Source organism: Parastagonospora nodorum (assembly GCF_000146915.1).
Source record: "Parastagonospora nodorum SN15 chromosome Unknown scaffold_6, whole genome shotgun sequence".
Classification (NCBI taxonomy): Eukaryota; Fungi; Ascomycota; class Dothideomycetes; order Pleosporales; family Phaeosphaeriaceae; genus Parastagonospora; species Parastagonospora nodorum.
In genome coordinates, this window is record NW_001884554.1 from 103,261 (window position 1) to 117,348 (window position 14,088).

At 53.1% G+C, this 14,088-nt stretch overlaps 8 protein-coding genes across 8 annotated transcripts; 4 read left to right on the plus strand and 4 right to left on the minus strand.

Annotated features, from left to right (window-relative positions):
- The first annotated feature begins 418 nt into the window (after positions 1-418).
- On the plus strand, positions 419-1,867 carry SNOG_04135 (hypothetical protein). Its single transcript, XM_001794508.1, has 5 exons — positions 419-486; positions 537-577; positions 629-1,058; positions 1,261-1,550; positions 1,601-1,867. Exons 3-5 carry the CDS (start codon positions 704-706, stop codon positions 1,616-1,618), a joined length of 663 nt encoding a protein of 220 aa, XP_001794560.1. The 5' UTR covers positions 419-486; positions 537-577; positions 629-703; the 3' UTR covers positions 1,619-1,867.
- A 253-nt stretch (positions 1,868-2,120) lies between these two features.
- On the plus strand, positions 2,121-3,708 carry SNOG_04136 (hypothetical protein; the record flags this gene model as incomplete). Its single annotated transcript, XM_001794509.1, has 4 exons — positions 2,121-2,184; positions 2,244-2,456; positions 2,504-2,621; positions 2,814-3,708. 4 exons carry the CDS (start codon positions 2,121-2,123, stop codon positions 3,706-3,708), a joined length of 1,290 nt encoding a protein of 429 aa, XP_001794561.1.
- A 168-nt stretch (positions 3,709-3,876) lies between these two features.
- Positions 3,877-4,609, minus strand: SNOG_04137 (hypothetical protein; the record flags this gene model as incomplete). The annotated part of the gene is made up of 2 exons (XM_001794510.1): positions 3,877-4,175; positions 4,225-4,609. The coding sequence occupies 2 exons, from the start codon at positions 4,607-4,609 to the stop codon at positions 3,877-3,879; spliced, it is 684 nt and encodes a 227-aa protein (XP_001794562.1).
- Positions 4,610-4,923: 314 nt separating this feature from the next.
- Positions 4,924-6,173, minus strand: SNOG_04138 (hypothetical protein; the record flags this gene model as incomplete). The annotated part of the gene is made up of 4 exons (XM_001794511.1): positions 4,924-5,029; positions 5,082-5,283; positions 5,329-5,438; positions 5,495-6,173. The coding sequence occupies 4 exons, from the start codon at positions 6,171-6,173 to the stop codon at positions 4,977-4,979; spliced, it is 1,044 nt and encodes a 347-aa protein (XP_001794563.1). The 3' UTR covers positions 4,924-4,976.
- A 581-nt stretch (positions 6,174-6,754) lies between these two features.
- SNOG_04139 (hypothetical protein) lies at positions 6,755-8,047 on the minus strand (the record flags this gene model as incomplete). The annotated part of the gene is made up of 5 exons (XM_001794512.1): positions 6,755-7,558; positions 7,615-7,693; positions 7,798-7,834; positions 7,889-7,918; positions 7,963-8,047. 5 exons carry the CDS (start codon positions 8,045-8,047, stop codon positions 6,755-6,757), a joined length of 1,035 nt encoding a protein of 344 aa, XP_001794564.1.
- A 1,391-nt stretch (positions 8,048-9,438) lies between these two features.
- SNOG_04140 (hypothetical protein) lies at positions 9,439-10,995 on the plus strand (the record flags this gene model as incomplete). The annotated part of the gene is made up of 2 exons (XM_001794513.1): positions 9,439-9,847; positions 9,947-10,995. The coding sequence occupies 2 exons, from the start codon at positions 9,439-9,441 to the stop codon at positions 10,993-10,995; spliced, it is 1,458 nt and encodes a 485-aa protein (XP_001794565.1).
- Positions 10,996-11,012: 17 nt separating this feature from the next.
- Positions 11,013-11,849, minus strand: SNOG_04141 (hypothetical protein; the record flags this gene model as incomplete). The annotated part of the gene is made up of 1 exon (XM_001794514.1): positions 11,013-11,849. The coding sequence occupies one exon, from the start codon at positions 11,847-11,849 to the stop codon at positions 11,013-11,015; it is 837 nt and encodes a 278-aa protein (XP_001794566.1).
- Positions 11,850-12,493: 644 nt separating this feature from the next.
- On the plus strand, positions 12,494-14,014 carry SNOG_04142 (hypothetical protein; the record flags this gene model as incomplete). The annotated part of the gene is made up of 3 exons (XM_001794515.1): positions 12,494-12,999; positions 13,155-13,338; positions 13,367-14,014. The coding sequence occupies 3 exons, from the start codon at positions 12,494-12,496 to the stop codon at positions 14,012-14,014; spliced, it is 1,338 nt and encodes a 445-aa protein (XP_001794567.1).
- Positions 14,015-14,088: the final 74 nt, after the last annotated feature.

Sequence of the window (14,088 nt, forward strand, 5' to 3'; positions counted from 1 at the left end):
GTGTACTTCACGAGAAGTTCACGTCGGGAACTTTACATACAACAGAAGACGGCATACAATGCAGCGCCCAGCCTTTGATCAAAGATGGCCAAAACACATCTGGCTCCTTTCGAAGAATACTAAGTAGTACGACATGTTCGAAGCACTCTATGCTGTAGATTCATAGCGCAGCGTCCGCGACCGCGTGAAATGAGAACCAGACCAGCTCTTCCGAGTCACAAATGTCTTGAAAGTGCCAAAATTTAGTCTTGTAGTGAACTAGCCAGTCAGCGTGAGATTCACGCGGTTTACACACATACCTTGGCATTTGTCGTCTGTGCTTGCTTAATTGATTTTTAGCGCGTAACTGACGCGCTTTCCCACCAGAATCGCGTCCCCGCCTCCATTGTTGCCTCGAACATCGCACAACACCCCTCTACAACTTCCTCTCTTCTTCTCGTCGTTGTCAGCTTGAAAATCCTTTAATCAATCAATACATAGTCAACAGTATGTGCTCTCAACATGCTCCGCAAGGTCACTCAGCTAATACCCCACAGTGCTTGAGGCCCGCCTAGAACAAGCCAACCTGCTGAAGAAGGTATGCCAAACTCGCTCTACCTGAAAGGTACTTCATCTAACGACAGTATAGCTCGTCGATGCTATCAAGGACCTGGTCCAAGACTGCAACTTCGACTGCAATGACTCCGGCATCGCCCTCCAGGCCATGGACAACTCCCACGTTGCTCTCGTCTCCATGCTGCTGAGATCCGAAGCCTTCACCCCCTTCCGATGCGACCGCAATATCGCCCTCGGCATTAATCTCGGATCCCTCACCAAGGTTCTCCGTGCCGCACAGGGCGAGGACATCTTGACCCTGAAGGCAGAGGACGCGCCTGATGTCGTCAACCTCGTCTTCGAGAATGCGAGCAGCGACAGAATCAGCGAGTACGATATCAAGCTCATGGATATCGACCAGGAGCATCTTGGTATTCCCGAGACGGAGTATGCAGCAACAATCACGATGCCCGCGGCTGAATTTCAGCGTATCTGCAGAGATCTGAGTGCACTTTCCGAGTCCGGTATGTTTTTTTCCCACAGGGCACGATCTCGGTGTTGGGTCTTCACATCGTCGCTCTTTGCAGCGGTGTTTGAGTCAGTGTTTGCGCATTCCGGCAGCCAATGTCAGCAATGGATGTTTGCCTTGCGTCAGCTCGCCTCTTTCGACACCGATCACGCACGCATATAGCACATCAAGAAAAAGGACTAAGCTAACATTTACAGTCTCGATCGAGTGCACAAAGGAGGGTGTCAAATTTGCCTGCCAGGGTGACATTGGCTCCGGCTCCGTCCAGCTGAGACAGCACAGCAGCGTAGACAAGCCCAGCGAGAATGTCGAAATCGATCTGACTGAACCCGTCTCCCTTACGTTCTCCTTGAAGTACCTAACGAACTTCTGCAAGGCGAGCGGGTTGTCCGACTCAGTCAAGCTCTGCCTGTCGAGCGAAGTTCCCCTGCTTGTTGAGTACGGTATCCAGAACAACAGCTATCTGAGGTTCTACCTCGCCCCCAAGGTAAGTCACATATTCAGTTCCAAACTCCGAATAATCTCTAACGAGCCTAGATCGGTGACGAGGAGTGATTATGTAATGACTTCATTTGGCATGAGCGATATGTTCTCAAGAATCATGTGGGGGATTATCGGCGCGGAGTCTTTGAAATGCATAAGAAGCGTCTTTGGTTCACTGGTTTGGCGTGTTGGATTAGCAAAAGACGCGCACTCGGAGGCGCTCCGCGCATTAGTCGCAAAAGAAAGGGTCCATCAGCCCCACCCGCCTTTTTCACGTCATCGCGCGCGGGAACAGATAAGGAAATCAACAAAGTACAACACAGCACTCTGCGCGCCTGTTTTGAAACATCCCTGTGCTGTTCAGACTGACTACAGTTCCGATCTTACGGATATGGCCTCTGCCGAACTCATCCCAGACACGCGCGTGCTCGCAATCGCCAGCCATGTAAGACTCACACGCACACAGCGAGACCGAGGCTTCAACTAACCCGCGACAGGTCGTCCATGGGTAAGCTTTCCCCCACGCGACAGTGTGCCACTGGCTGAACATGTACTGAGGTATGTCGGCAACAAGATGGCGACGTTTGTGATGCAATCCTTGGGCTGCGATGTGTCTGCAATCAACACGGTGCACTACAGTAGGTATCCTTCACCACTACACGTTTTCCTGAAGTATCATAATGGCTAACCATGACAGGCAATCATACCGCATACAAGCAGGTTAAAGGCACGAAGACGTCCGCCGAGGAGATGCTCAACCTATACGAAGGTCTTCGCCAATCGAATCTGACAAACTTCGACGTACTATTGACCGGTTACGTACCGAGCGCCGAAGCCGTGCAAGCTATAGGGAAGATTGGCAGAGATGTCAAGTTCAACGCTGGCACGAAGCCAGGAAGCTTCTTCTGGGGTGAGTAGGGACACAGCGGGTGCGCCACGTAGGGCTGACAGGGACAGTGTTGGACCCTGTCATGGGTGACAACGGCAAGCTCTACATTCCAGAGGACGAAGTACCTGAATACAAGGCACTGCTGCGCGAGGCAGACCTGATCCTGCCCAACCAGTTCGAGGCAGAGTAGGTCGTCAACCACATCAGCCCCAGGACTGCCAAATGCTAACACATGTGCAGGCTGCTCTCAGACACACCGATTACCGATCTGGAATCTCTCGCTGCTGCTATACAAGTACTTCACAAGACGTATCAGGTGCCTCATGTCATTATAACTTCTTTGCGCCTAACACGAGACAACCACACTCTCTCCTCAAGGGCACCTTCCAAGCCCGTGTCCACTTCAGGATCTGGCCCACACACCCCATCCGAAGCACAGTCACTTGATGCCTCGACCTCGCATCCTTCAACATGGCCAACATCATTATCGTCCGAACAGTCACAAAACCCAGAGATAAACCTCGAAGAGGTGGAGAATTTGACCATTATTGGCTCAACCGCGACGTCCGATTACAAGCCCCGCCTGTTTAGGATAGATACCCCTCAATTGCCTCTATTCTTTTCCGGCACCGGCGACATGTTCGCCGCCCTCACGGTCCCGCGCCTTATCGAAGCCGTACAAGCCACGCCAGAACTCTCCTCCAAACCCAGTTGGCGCTCGCCAGACGACGTCCCCGCCGAAGAACTCCCTCTCGCCAAAGCAGCCCAGAAAGTACTCGCATCGATGCAAGCAATTCTCACCAAGACAACGGAAACATGCCAGGAGAAGATGAAATCGTACGACACGCGCGCAGCAAAAGAAGGACGAGGCGAGGGCGACGAGGCGGACGAGGAAGTGGCGAAGAAGAGACATCTCGCACTTACGAATGCGAGCGAAGTCAAGGTCGTGCGGTATGTCAAGGAGTTGCTCAACCCGCCTAATCTGGAGCGTTTCAAGCCAAAAGCTGTGCCCGAGGGAGCAAAGGTTCCGGACCATGTTGGAGAGAGGCAGGCGGATGAATTGAAAGTGCTGCATTTGGGCGTTGGGCCGAAGGGCGAGGGTGCGGTCCAGGTGCAGGAGGGAGAGACGACGGATAAGACGCTGAAAGGTGGTTTGGAGGGTGAGGTTGAGACGGACTTGAAGGAGAGCGGGTTGAAGGATGTTGAGCCAAATGTGTTGGAGTCGAAAGAGGCGGAAAAATTCAGGGGAGAATCATCGAAGGAGAAGCCATAGCTCGAGAGTAGTATCGAGGGAATGCTTTGATATATGCTTTTTGATTTATGCTACTTCGTATTGTCGTACACCTTACGCTCATGCTTTTTATGCAGTCCGTATGCTCATGAAATGTTTAGACCTCTATATCATGCTTCGTCATTTCTTTTCTTCCTCAATGTAGTCTCTTCAAGCCGCAGCCGCCCCAAAACCCCCCGTACTCCCAAACCCGCCCGCTCCCCTCACACTCTCCTCCAACTTCTCCACGACTACTACCTCGGGCATGACAATCTTCTCCACAATCAACTGCGCAATGCGATCCCCCACCTTCACCTCGAAATCCGCATCCGACAGATTCGCCAGTATAACGCCCACGGGCCCGCGGTAATCGGCGTCAATCACGCCCGCCATGGTGTCGATGCCGTGTTTGTTCGCAAGTCCCGAGCGCGGGGCGACGCGGCCGTCTACGATCAATCTCGCATCAGCAACTGTCCTGTGCAGTGTGGTATGGAATGGTATGAGAGGGATGGAACTCACACGTCCCGACCGGCACACTGATACTGATATCCGTGGGTACCAGCGCCCTCCCCCTCGCCGGCACCACCACATCCTTGGCCGCATACAAATCATGCCCAGCGGCGTACACGCTTCCCTTGGTCGGGGCGCGCGCCTTGTCGCTCAGCAGCAGAACTTGCAATTGCTGCTCGGCGCTCGCAGCGGCGAGTACGCTGGGCGCAATTGGCGCGGGGGGTTGCAGTGCGGCCATGTCGATTGCGCTGGCGAGCGGCGTGGGCGTTGCGGTGCCCGAAGCGGTTGTTAGGGGCGAGGGGTCGATTACTTTTGTGCGTTTTGGGAGCGGGGAGTTTGGGAGGGAGGGGGGGTCGTGGGTTACGGAGGGGGTGGCGGCGGAATCGGTGGACATCTTTGAAAGGAGAAGGGAGGGAGGTTTGTTTGAGAAGGCGGTGAGGGTCGGGATGTGTTGTTGGAGGGGTTGGCGCGTCGCGTTGGTGGGGTTGTGGGGAAAGTGCGACGCGTGGGCACGGGCCTCGAGGGTGTATGGCTTTAGGTTCAAATGTGTAGAATTTAGTTCTTTGGAATTGAGACACGGTCATAATGGACTCTCCTTCATGTATGCTGCATTTATCCAGAAGAAGAGAACTTGCGTTTGATAGGCATCGGGCAGAACATGTGACGAGAAGTAATCGTTCCGCTCTTGCATGATATGATTACTCGAGATATCGATAGAATCGTGATATTGGTACCGCCTATCAGACTTGGGCTATTTTCATCTACAGCTTCGCCTTGACATCCTCTGGCTTCGCAACCTCTACCATCGTCTTGCCTGCGTATCTTAGTTAGCTCTCCGTTCAATCGCACGCAAAACATCCACTTACCAATGTTCTTTCCCTCGAACAACCCCACAAGCGCTTCTTCCGCCTTCATCACGCCGCCCTTGACAATCGTCTCTTGTCGCTTCAACTTGCCCTCTGATAGCCATTGAGCGAGCTGCTTCTTGGCCTCTGGGTACTTCTTCTCAAAGTCAAATACGACGAAACCCTGCATCCGGATACGCATGGAGATGAGCATCATGTAGTTCTGCAATTGTCAATACGGATCTCATGAATGAAAGTTTACACATACCTTCAGTCCCTGCGGCTTCTTCTTGTTGTAGTCGCTAATCGCACCACACTGGACAAACCTCGCGAATGGCTTCGCCCTGCTCAACGCGAGATCGAGGATTTCTCCACCAACTGTAACACCACGTTAGCAAAGCCAATGATCCCCCTCTTCAACACGCAGAGCTTACCATTATCAAAGTAAACGTCAATCAAGCCCTTCGTAGCCGCTCTAAACTTCTTCTGAAAGTCCGGATCCTTGTAGTTCAACGCCTCATCGAAGCCCAACTCCTCCTTCAACCAACGCACTTTGCTATCCTCCCCGGCCAGCCCCAAAACCGTCGCGCCCTTGATCTTCGCAATCTGCCCCACCACACTCCCCGTCGCGCCCGCCGCGCCCGAAACAACCACAAAATCCCCCTTCTTCACCTGCCCGATATCCAAAATACCAAAATACGCTGTCAACCCCGTCATGCCACACACGCCCAGCGCATCCGTCGGCACCGCGCCATCCGGCAGGTCCAGCGGATCGAGGTGTTTGGCTTTCAACACGGCGTACTCGGTCCAGCCGCACATGCCCGTGGCGTAGGATCCGACGGGGAACTTTGCGGATTTTGAGGCAACGATCAGTCCGATTCCTGTGCCGCGCATCACGGCGCCGATTTCGACGGGCGGAATGTACGAGCGTGTGGGGTTCAGCCAGCCGCGCATGGCTGGGTCGAGGGAGAGGTAGAGGGTTTGGAAGAGGACTTCGTCATCTTTGAGGGAGGAGGGGGAGGGGATGGAGTGCTGTTGGGGCGTGAAGGTTTTGCCGGCTTCGATGGCTGCCTGGGGGCGTTCTGCAAGGTGGATGGAGGTGTATTGTGGCATTTTGAAGGACACGGGGTGGTACTGCTTCCTACTTTTTTTCTGATGAGATGCGCTCTTGTATACGCAGCTGAGGTGAATGGAACTGGCGAGATGTGGTATAAGGCAGGGTGACGATGACGAAGCCTGAAACTCAACGGTCTGGAGTTTTACAATAAATCTCAATCCTATTTGCACTGTCTACGTTGCATACCGTGCTTTCAGGAAAACGCCGCGCGGAGCCGTCGTGGAGTGAAAGAAGGCGGAGAAGTACCTCGGCTCGGACGGACGTTTCCTCTTTAGGCGATAGTGCAATAGTTCGGTGTAGCTGCCTCAATGTCAGCATCACGTCAACAACATCACAAACCACTCGAGAGCCAGTTGCAACATTCAAGTTTGCTTCGTCACCTTATGCGACATGTGATTGAGTTCAGACACCTGCCACTTGCTACTGATAAGTCCGCCTCGAGAAGTCGACGTCCGCCGTGGCAACGGGCTACCACATGTCTTTGCGCTACGACATGGGCTGTCTACTGCTGCATTGTATGAGACATGGTTTGCACATCTTCCTGGGCCAATGCAATATGTCGGAGTATTGCGAAACTCTACAATATGTTGTGCGGGGTGCTAATTCGTTGCTCGTTCTCGCTATGTGAGTCGATTTGAGCAGCATCGACCCTCAATGTCACAGTCTTAGTGATGGAGTTGATCATCACGAAATTCTCGGACGACCCAAACGAGCGAGAACAATGACACTCCCTCTGGGTTCCTTCGTCAATCTCCTTCGATGCAATCTGACCCTGAAGATCAACGGCATATGGCCTGGTCTGTCTTTCCCCTCGTGAGCGTCCGGTATTTCGACACTCGTAAAATTGATTCCTCGACTCATCGACTGTTTTGAGCGATGGGATACAGAGACCAAGGAGATTTTGTCCGGTTGGTCCGCAAGTCCCAATGATGGCGAGAGCAGACTCGACGTTTGATAAAGTGTAGGACATGCCATATGTTGGGTCTTCAACGACTTCCTGGATGACGAATTTCTTTACGAGGACGCTTGTGCGCACAGCACCTACAACGGTGACAGCAATTCCAAATGAAAGGAACGCTATAACCATCAGCTTGCGGCCGAGTGGCATGCTGAGATCATGCAACATCCATGAAGGCATGATAAGGATGAGGACGTCTGTCGCGAGAACTATGGATGATGTGCTGACAGTATATGCTCCCGCGTGAACACAAGATCCAATAATGCGACGGTCCCAGTATTTGGCGATCGGATTGCATTGCATTATACAAGCAAGCGGCGCGCCAACGGCAAAACAAGCGTTCAGGCAGAGCATAGCCCACAGACAGTAGTTGATCCAGATATTCGGCGAGCGCAGCTTGATGAGCGTCAAGATGAACGATAACTTGACGAGCGCGAGTATGGGATTGTATATGATGGAGTTCGCATAGTTCCACTGACCCGATGCAAATTAGCAAGCATGACATATGGGTGGCAGCGGATGTGAATACCTTCATCATCAATATCGGATCGATGGCACCTTCTGGTATGTTCCAAACATGATAGCCATAAAAGGAGCTAATTATTTCTAACAGGATACCAACTATGGTCAGCGTTGCCAATAAAAAAGCGCAATAAACTTACATCCACATGTAGTGAAGGAGAGCACTAGGTTCAGAGCCTGTACCCACAGCTATCAGCTGACCGCTCCAGATGATTTCTAATATGAACGTACCGTTGCTATCACGAGCAGCGTATCCTCTGTCTGTGGGTCAGTCTACGGCAATTCGCCTCGATCCTGCGACGTACCTAGATCATACTTTTTACTCCGCCATCGAGTCCAGACGCGAAGAGCTACGACGAAGACGCACAGGACGCTAGGAACAGCGGCCATAACTAGACAGACGGGTTGCAATCCTCGGCTTGCCATTGTCTTGATAGACTTGCGCGAAAATTACACGCCATAAGTTGTGTTCTGGAGACTATCTCGGACTAAGTATCGATGCTGTGCCGTTCCTCCTGAAGTGTCTGGCACGGGATATGGTGTCCGGGCCGCCTGCCAACCTTCTACCGTGCTGCACACTTTGAAGCCAAGCTGCCGTAAACCAATCGGGAAGCCTCCTTGCCGAGCGGAGTCGTTGTTGAGACCGCGACGGGAAGGCAAAGGATCGCCCATCTGGATCTCTTGACGCGCTTGGAACTGAACAACATTCTCTCTGTTGGATGCCTTCTCAATTTTGCATCGTTCGGCCAAACGAATAAGAGATTAGACAAGCTGAGGGTACAACTCTCGACAAGAGTTCTGCCAGACTTCAATTGAGTCTGAGGGCAGGCATGGCAGCCAGTTGCCAAGCGTTGACTGCGCCGTAAGACCATCGGAAAAATAAAGCGACTATTTGGGAATACTTCCGATGCCTCACGCCCTCCCTCATCTACCCTCGCAAGCTCGACGAACCAACTTTGACACGATAACCATGGCTAGGGTGACATAGACGGGGACGCGTGTTGGCAATGTTCTGCAATTGGTCAGAGACCCGCTGAACCCGAGATAATGGTAACACTCAATACCAAGATAACCAGCTTGCCGGTGCGCGGCAATTTTTCATCATGCAATTGTACTGCAGCTCTGGGTGGGTCTGTAGCTGTGCCTCAATCAACACACCTGCCTACCCTGGCTGCATACATTGCTCCGCATGGGTGGCGTGTTAAGAGAATTGTTCATCCAGCAGGTGCACTCCTTTTCTCCTGTCGGTCCTTCTTGCACTCCGCCGCAGCAATTGTTTTTCCAATGTCTATCTGTGGAATACTGTTTGTTTTACTTTGCGGCGTTCGTGCCAATCCTATTGTTCCAGGAGATCTCGATTCTCCAATTGTACCAGCCGCTACCACCGTACCGACCGTATCTCCAGCAGGCGTGGACTTGTTCCCGTTCGAAGCAGTTCAATTCACAGAAGAAGTTCTTGAAAGAGCAAGCACACAATCCAATTCCGATGTCAATATCACTGGTCTGTTCGGCTTCGATGACAACACTGACATACATCTGGAACAACTAAGTGGAGCATGTAAAGTCTTCCCAGGGGATCAGAATTACCCCGATGCTTTGGTATGGTCAGAATTTGACCACTTGCTGGGCAATGCACTCATCGAGACTACACCAGTCGCTGCGCCATGTTACCAGAGCTCGGGCATGTACGACGCATTGAAATGTGCGGATATCTCAGCAAGATTCACCACTCCTGATCTTCAGTAGGTGACGCTTCTCCGCAATATGGAAATTCATTTAACATGGAGAATAGCACAAGCGATCCAACGTCCATGATGTGGCCTCTCTTCCAAGGACGTACATGCATGCCTACAAACAACCCCAATGGCACTTGCACGCTAGGCGGATATGCCTCTTACTCCATTAATGTCGGAAACGTGGCGCAGATTCAGCTCGGCGTCAACTTTGCACGCAATGCCAACTTGCGCCTCGCCATCAAGAACACGGGACATGACTACATTGGCAAGTCGAGCGGTGCGGGTGCACTGAACATTTGGATGCATAACCTCAAAGATATACAATTCGTGGAGAAATTTAGTAGCGATGAGTATATGGGCCCGGCATTCAAGACCGGAGCTGGTGTCCAGGGCTTTGAGATACTGGAGGCTGTCAAGGGACAACGATGTTACCATCCTTACTGGAATCTGCGAGGTGGGTCATACTTTACTTGAGACGAACTTCCACTGACGTTTATGTAGACGGTCGGGTTCACTGGAGGCTACCTCGCAGGCGGTGGTCATTCTCCTTTAGCCTCGATCTATGGCATGGCAGCTGACCAAGTCCTCGCTTTCGAAGTCGTCACCGCAGATGGCCGCTTCGTAACCGCATCCAACAGCATCAACCAAGACCTCTTTTGGGCCCTACGTGGCGGCGGCGGCTCAACATTTGGCATCGTCACCTCCGCCATCGTCAAAGCCCATCCTCGGATCCACGTCACAAAATCCGTCTTCTCTTTCCAAGCCGCCCCCGACAACTCAAGAAACTTCTGGAAAGCTCTACACGCCTATTTCAAGCGCTTCCCGCAGTTCACAAGCGCAGGCACATATTCGTACTTCTTTATCTGGAACTTTGGCACGTCGCTCGACTTCCGCATGGCCCCTTTCTTTGCGCCCAACCACACCCTCTCAGAATTCCACGCCCTAACGAAACCCTTCTTCGACGACCTCGCAGCCCTCAACATCTCCGTGACGCCCAACACAACCTTCCACGAGGACTTCTACTCCGCGAATAAAGACGCCTGGGGCGCGGACACTCTCGGCGTAACGTCCCTGCGGCAAGCCACGCGCCTATTCCCTAAAAGCCTGTGGGTGACAGATGAGAAATTCGAAGAGTTTTTCAGCACGATTAGGAACACGGTCATGTCGGGCCACACGGTACTGGGGTACCAGCCAAGCAACCCAGGGAACCCCGTTCAATGTCGACAACGCCGTGAATCCTGCGTGCGGAAACGCACAATCGTTCCCTCATCACTGCGAACACAGTGCCAGAAAACGCGTCGCCCGCACAACCTCAAGAACGCGAGCGACACGCTGACGTACGAGATCATGGCGCCGTGGCGTAAAGTCGCGCCGGCGAGCGAGGGCGGCGGCGTGTATTTGAACGAGGCGGATATCCAGGAACCACGTTGGCAGGAGGATTTCTACGGGGTGGAGAATTACCCCAGGTTGTTGGCGATCAAAAGAAGGTGGGATCCGCGGGATGTGTTTTATGCGACGACGGGGGTGGGGAGTGAGGCGTGGGAGGTGCGGGATGGGGAGATGGGGGTGCAGACGCAGAATGGGCGGTTGTGTCGTGTGTAAACGCTCATTGTTCAGAATTATAATTCATCTCTCGCCTGCTTGACTCCAAACGTCGCGCCTCCCTCCCTGATAAACTTCTTCTCCGCCTCCGTACTCACCCGACCCAACGCCCCGTTTCGATGCGGATACCTCCCGAACCGATCCAATATCTCCCGGTGTTCTTTCTCCGCCTTCAATTGCCCTGCGAGCATCATTTCCGACCCTTTACGCCCGGCCACATCGCTCTTCGCGTCTGCGAGTATCCCATCTACAAGCTTGTGCGCCTCAATGTCTTCCGAGTGCATCAGCGGCATGTACAGCCACATGCGATGCGCAATCGAGTGCCTAAACTGCGGACGCAGATCGACACGCTTATCAGGGGATAATAATGCCCGCGAGAGATTGTACGCCATGGGGTCGTAGTGCGTGTATACTTTGCGCAGGCCTTCATCCGTGCGATAGATATTCCGCGGCATTTGATCAAGTAGAATGGCTAGGCTCAGCGCCGTCCATGCCCCGTCGTCACCCGCACGCTCTATCTCATCGACGAACGGCTGCGCGCTGGGCTCGACGTTCTCGGGCCCAATGGCTTCGAGCGCGTGCGCGAAGGAGTCGCGGCATGTGCGATCTAAGGCGGGGTCTGATGAGAACCAGCGCTGAAGTAAGCTGGGGTCGAGTTCTGAGCCGGTGGAGTCGACGTTGGGGAGCCAGAGGTCTGTGAGTTGCGCGTACAGTGTAGCGTTGAAGATTGTTGGGTGAAGCTTGAAGGAGGACATGGCGCGGCGTTGGGGAACGTGGGATGATGCTGCGCGAACGGTGAGTCGAGATAGGCTGGTTAGTGAGGACATTAAGAAGAGGGTGCGGAGAGGCGCCATCTTAAAAGTGTGGTTGTTCACATGGTCTCAGATGCGGTGGGACGGTACCATATTTGTTTGTTGAAGAGCTTCGGCGCGTCGGAGACCGAGTGGTGATTGTGACTAAGCGTGCTGAAGAACTTCGGCGGCGGGTTGCAATCTCTCCGTCAAAAACTTATACTGCATTGTTGAAAAGTTCAATCACGGAATGCCACAGTGTGAAGTCGCGATCTGGAAGGCTGATGAAGTAGCTGTGGGTTGCTTCGATCTTCGTCCATTGGCGGCGCGTCGGGCTCTAAGGCATGCGTGGGGAAAGAACGACATCCACTCGCCTCTCCACTCGTCGCGATGACCAACTCACGTCGAAGATATTCACTTAAGAGGCATCGAATGAACAGCAAGTTGAGTAAGCCTCGCGGTACTTGAAAATGCGAGAAGAACCTACGAACCGTTAACTTGGCTCTTCCCCTCACCCTAGGATTCATTCGTCCGAGAATGTGGGGAAGGCCTGCGTACTCCAAGCACCGTGCGTCTGGCATCGCGAATAGCTACAATGGTGAATGCAAGCATATCTGTATTCTTTCCCTCTCTTAATTCTATTGTCAACCCGTCTTCGAATTTCAAGTCCGCTTTCCGTGTGTTTGCCCAACACCACTAAGCCCCACATGTACACCATCCTCCTACTATGCAGCTTCCTCACATCCTTCATTCTTTACACTCGCTACAAACGGCGTCCACCACCAGGAACACACCATGCACCTGGCCCGGCAGGTCTTCCTGTCCTCGGAAACGCTCACCAACTTGGTCTTCAACCACACCAGCAAATCACAGCCTGGGCCCGCGAATATGGCGAGCTGTACAAGATCAGGCTGGGCTGGAATGATTGGTACATGATCTGTTCGCCCGAAGCATGCAAAGAGATCCTCGACAAGCAGTCCGCGCACACGAGTTCTCGAACGCCTCAGCCTGTGGCGGGCGATACTTTGGCTGGGGGCATGAGGTTTTTGTTCATGCCGTATGGACCCGAGTGGAGGAAGTTGAGGGGCATCAGCCATAAGCTTTTGACGCCGAATGTTAGTGCGACGTTCAAGCCGAGTCAGGATTACGAGGCGAAGATGCTGCTGGAGGAGATCTTGAAGGGGAGGGATGAGGAGAGGGGGAATGAGGTTGGGTATATGGCGATTAGAAGGTATACTGTCAGTGTGATTATGACTAGCACGTATGGACGGAGGATCCCGGAATGGGTAAGTGATACTATCGTGTATGTATGCAGCTGAAGAAGACTAATACTTGGTAGGACTGCGATGAGGTTCGCGGTATATACAGTCTGATGAACGACTTCTCCCTCGTGGCAAAGCCAGGTGCATATCTTGCAGATGCCCTGCCATTCTTCGGCAAACTTCCACCAAGCCTTCAATGGTGGCGTAAAGGTCTCAAGCCACTCTTCGACAAGCAGGCGAATCTCTGGATGTCCTTCTGGAACGTCGCTCAAGACGCAAATGGAGACCAAGCAAGCACCCGAGTGCTTCGTGAAACAGTTCATCGAAACCGACTATGAGAAGCAGGGCATCAGCGAGCTTCAGGCTGCGTTCCTCGCAGGCAGTATGATTGAAGCCGGAAGCGAGACCACCTCTGCTGCTCTCAACACGGCGATTCTGTACCTCAGCGCCAACCCCGAAGCGCGACGAAAAGCTCAGGCCGAGCTAGACAAAGTCGTCGGATCATCTCGCTCTCCATCCTTTGACGACGAGCAAGATCTGCCATACATCCGCGCCATTGTCAAAGAGACACTTCGCATGCGACCCGTCACCAGCATCGGTACACCGCACTACTCCACCGCACCTGTAATCTACAAGAACACTTACATCCCCGCCAACTCGGTTGTGTGCCTGCAGCAATACCCCATTCACTACGATCCTAACGTCTTTCCCGAACCAGATTGCTTCAACCCCGATCGGTACCTGACCTATCCCCTGGGCTCAGGACACTACGCCGGCGGACCCGCATCAGCACGTGATCACTGGGCATTTGGTGCTGGGCGGCGAATCTGCTCTGGCGTGCATCTCGCTGAGAACAGCATGTTCATAGTGTTGGCGAAGTTACTGTGGGCGTTTGACATATTGCCGCCACTGGACGAAGCGGGGCGAGAAGTGAGGGTGGACACGAGTGATGCGGCCTTTGACTAAAGACGGAAGTATGACGTCGGCAAAGGAATACAAAGTCTCCATGGAGAGTTAGAAGTGGGGAGATCAAGGAGACG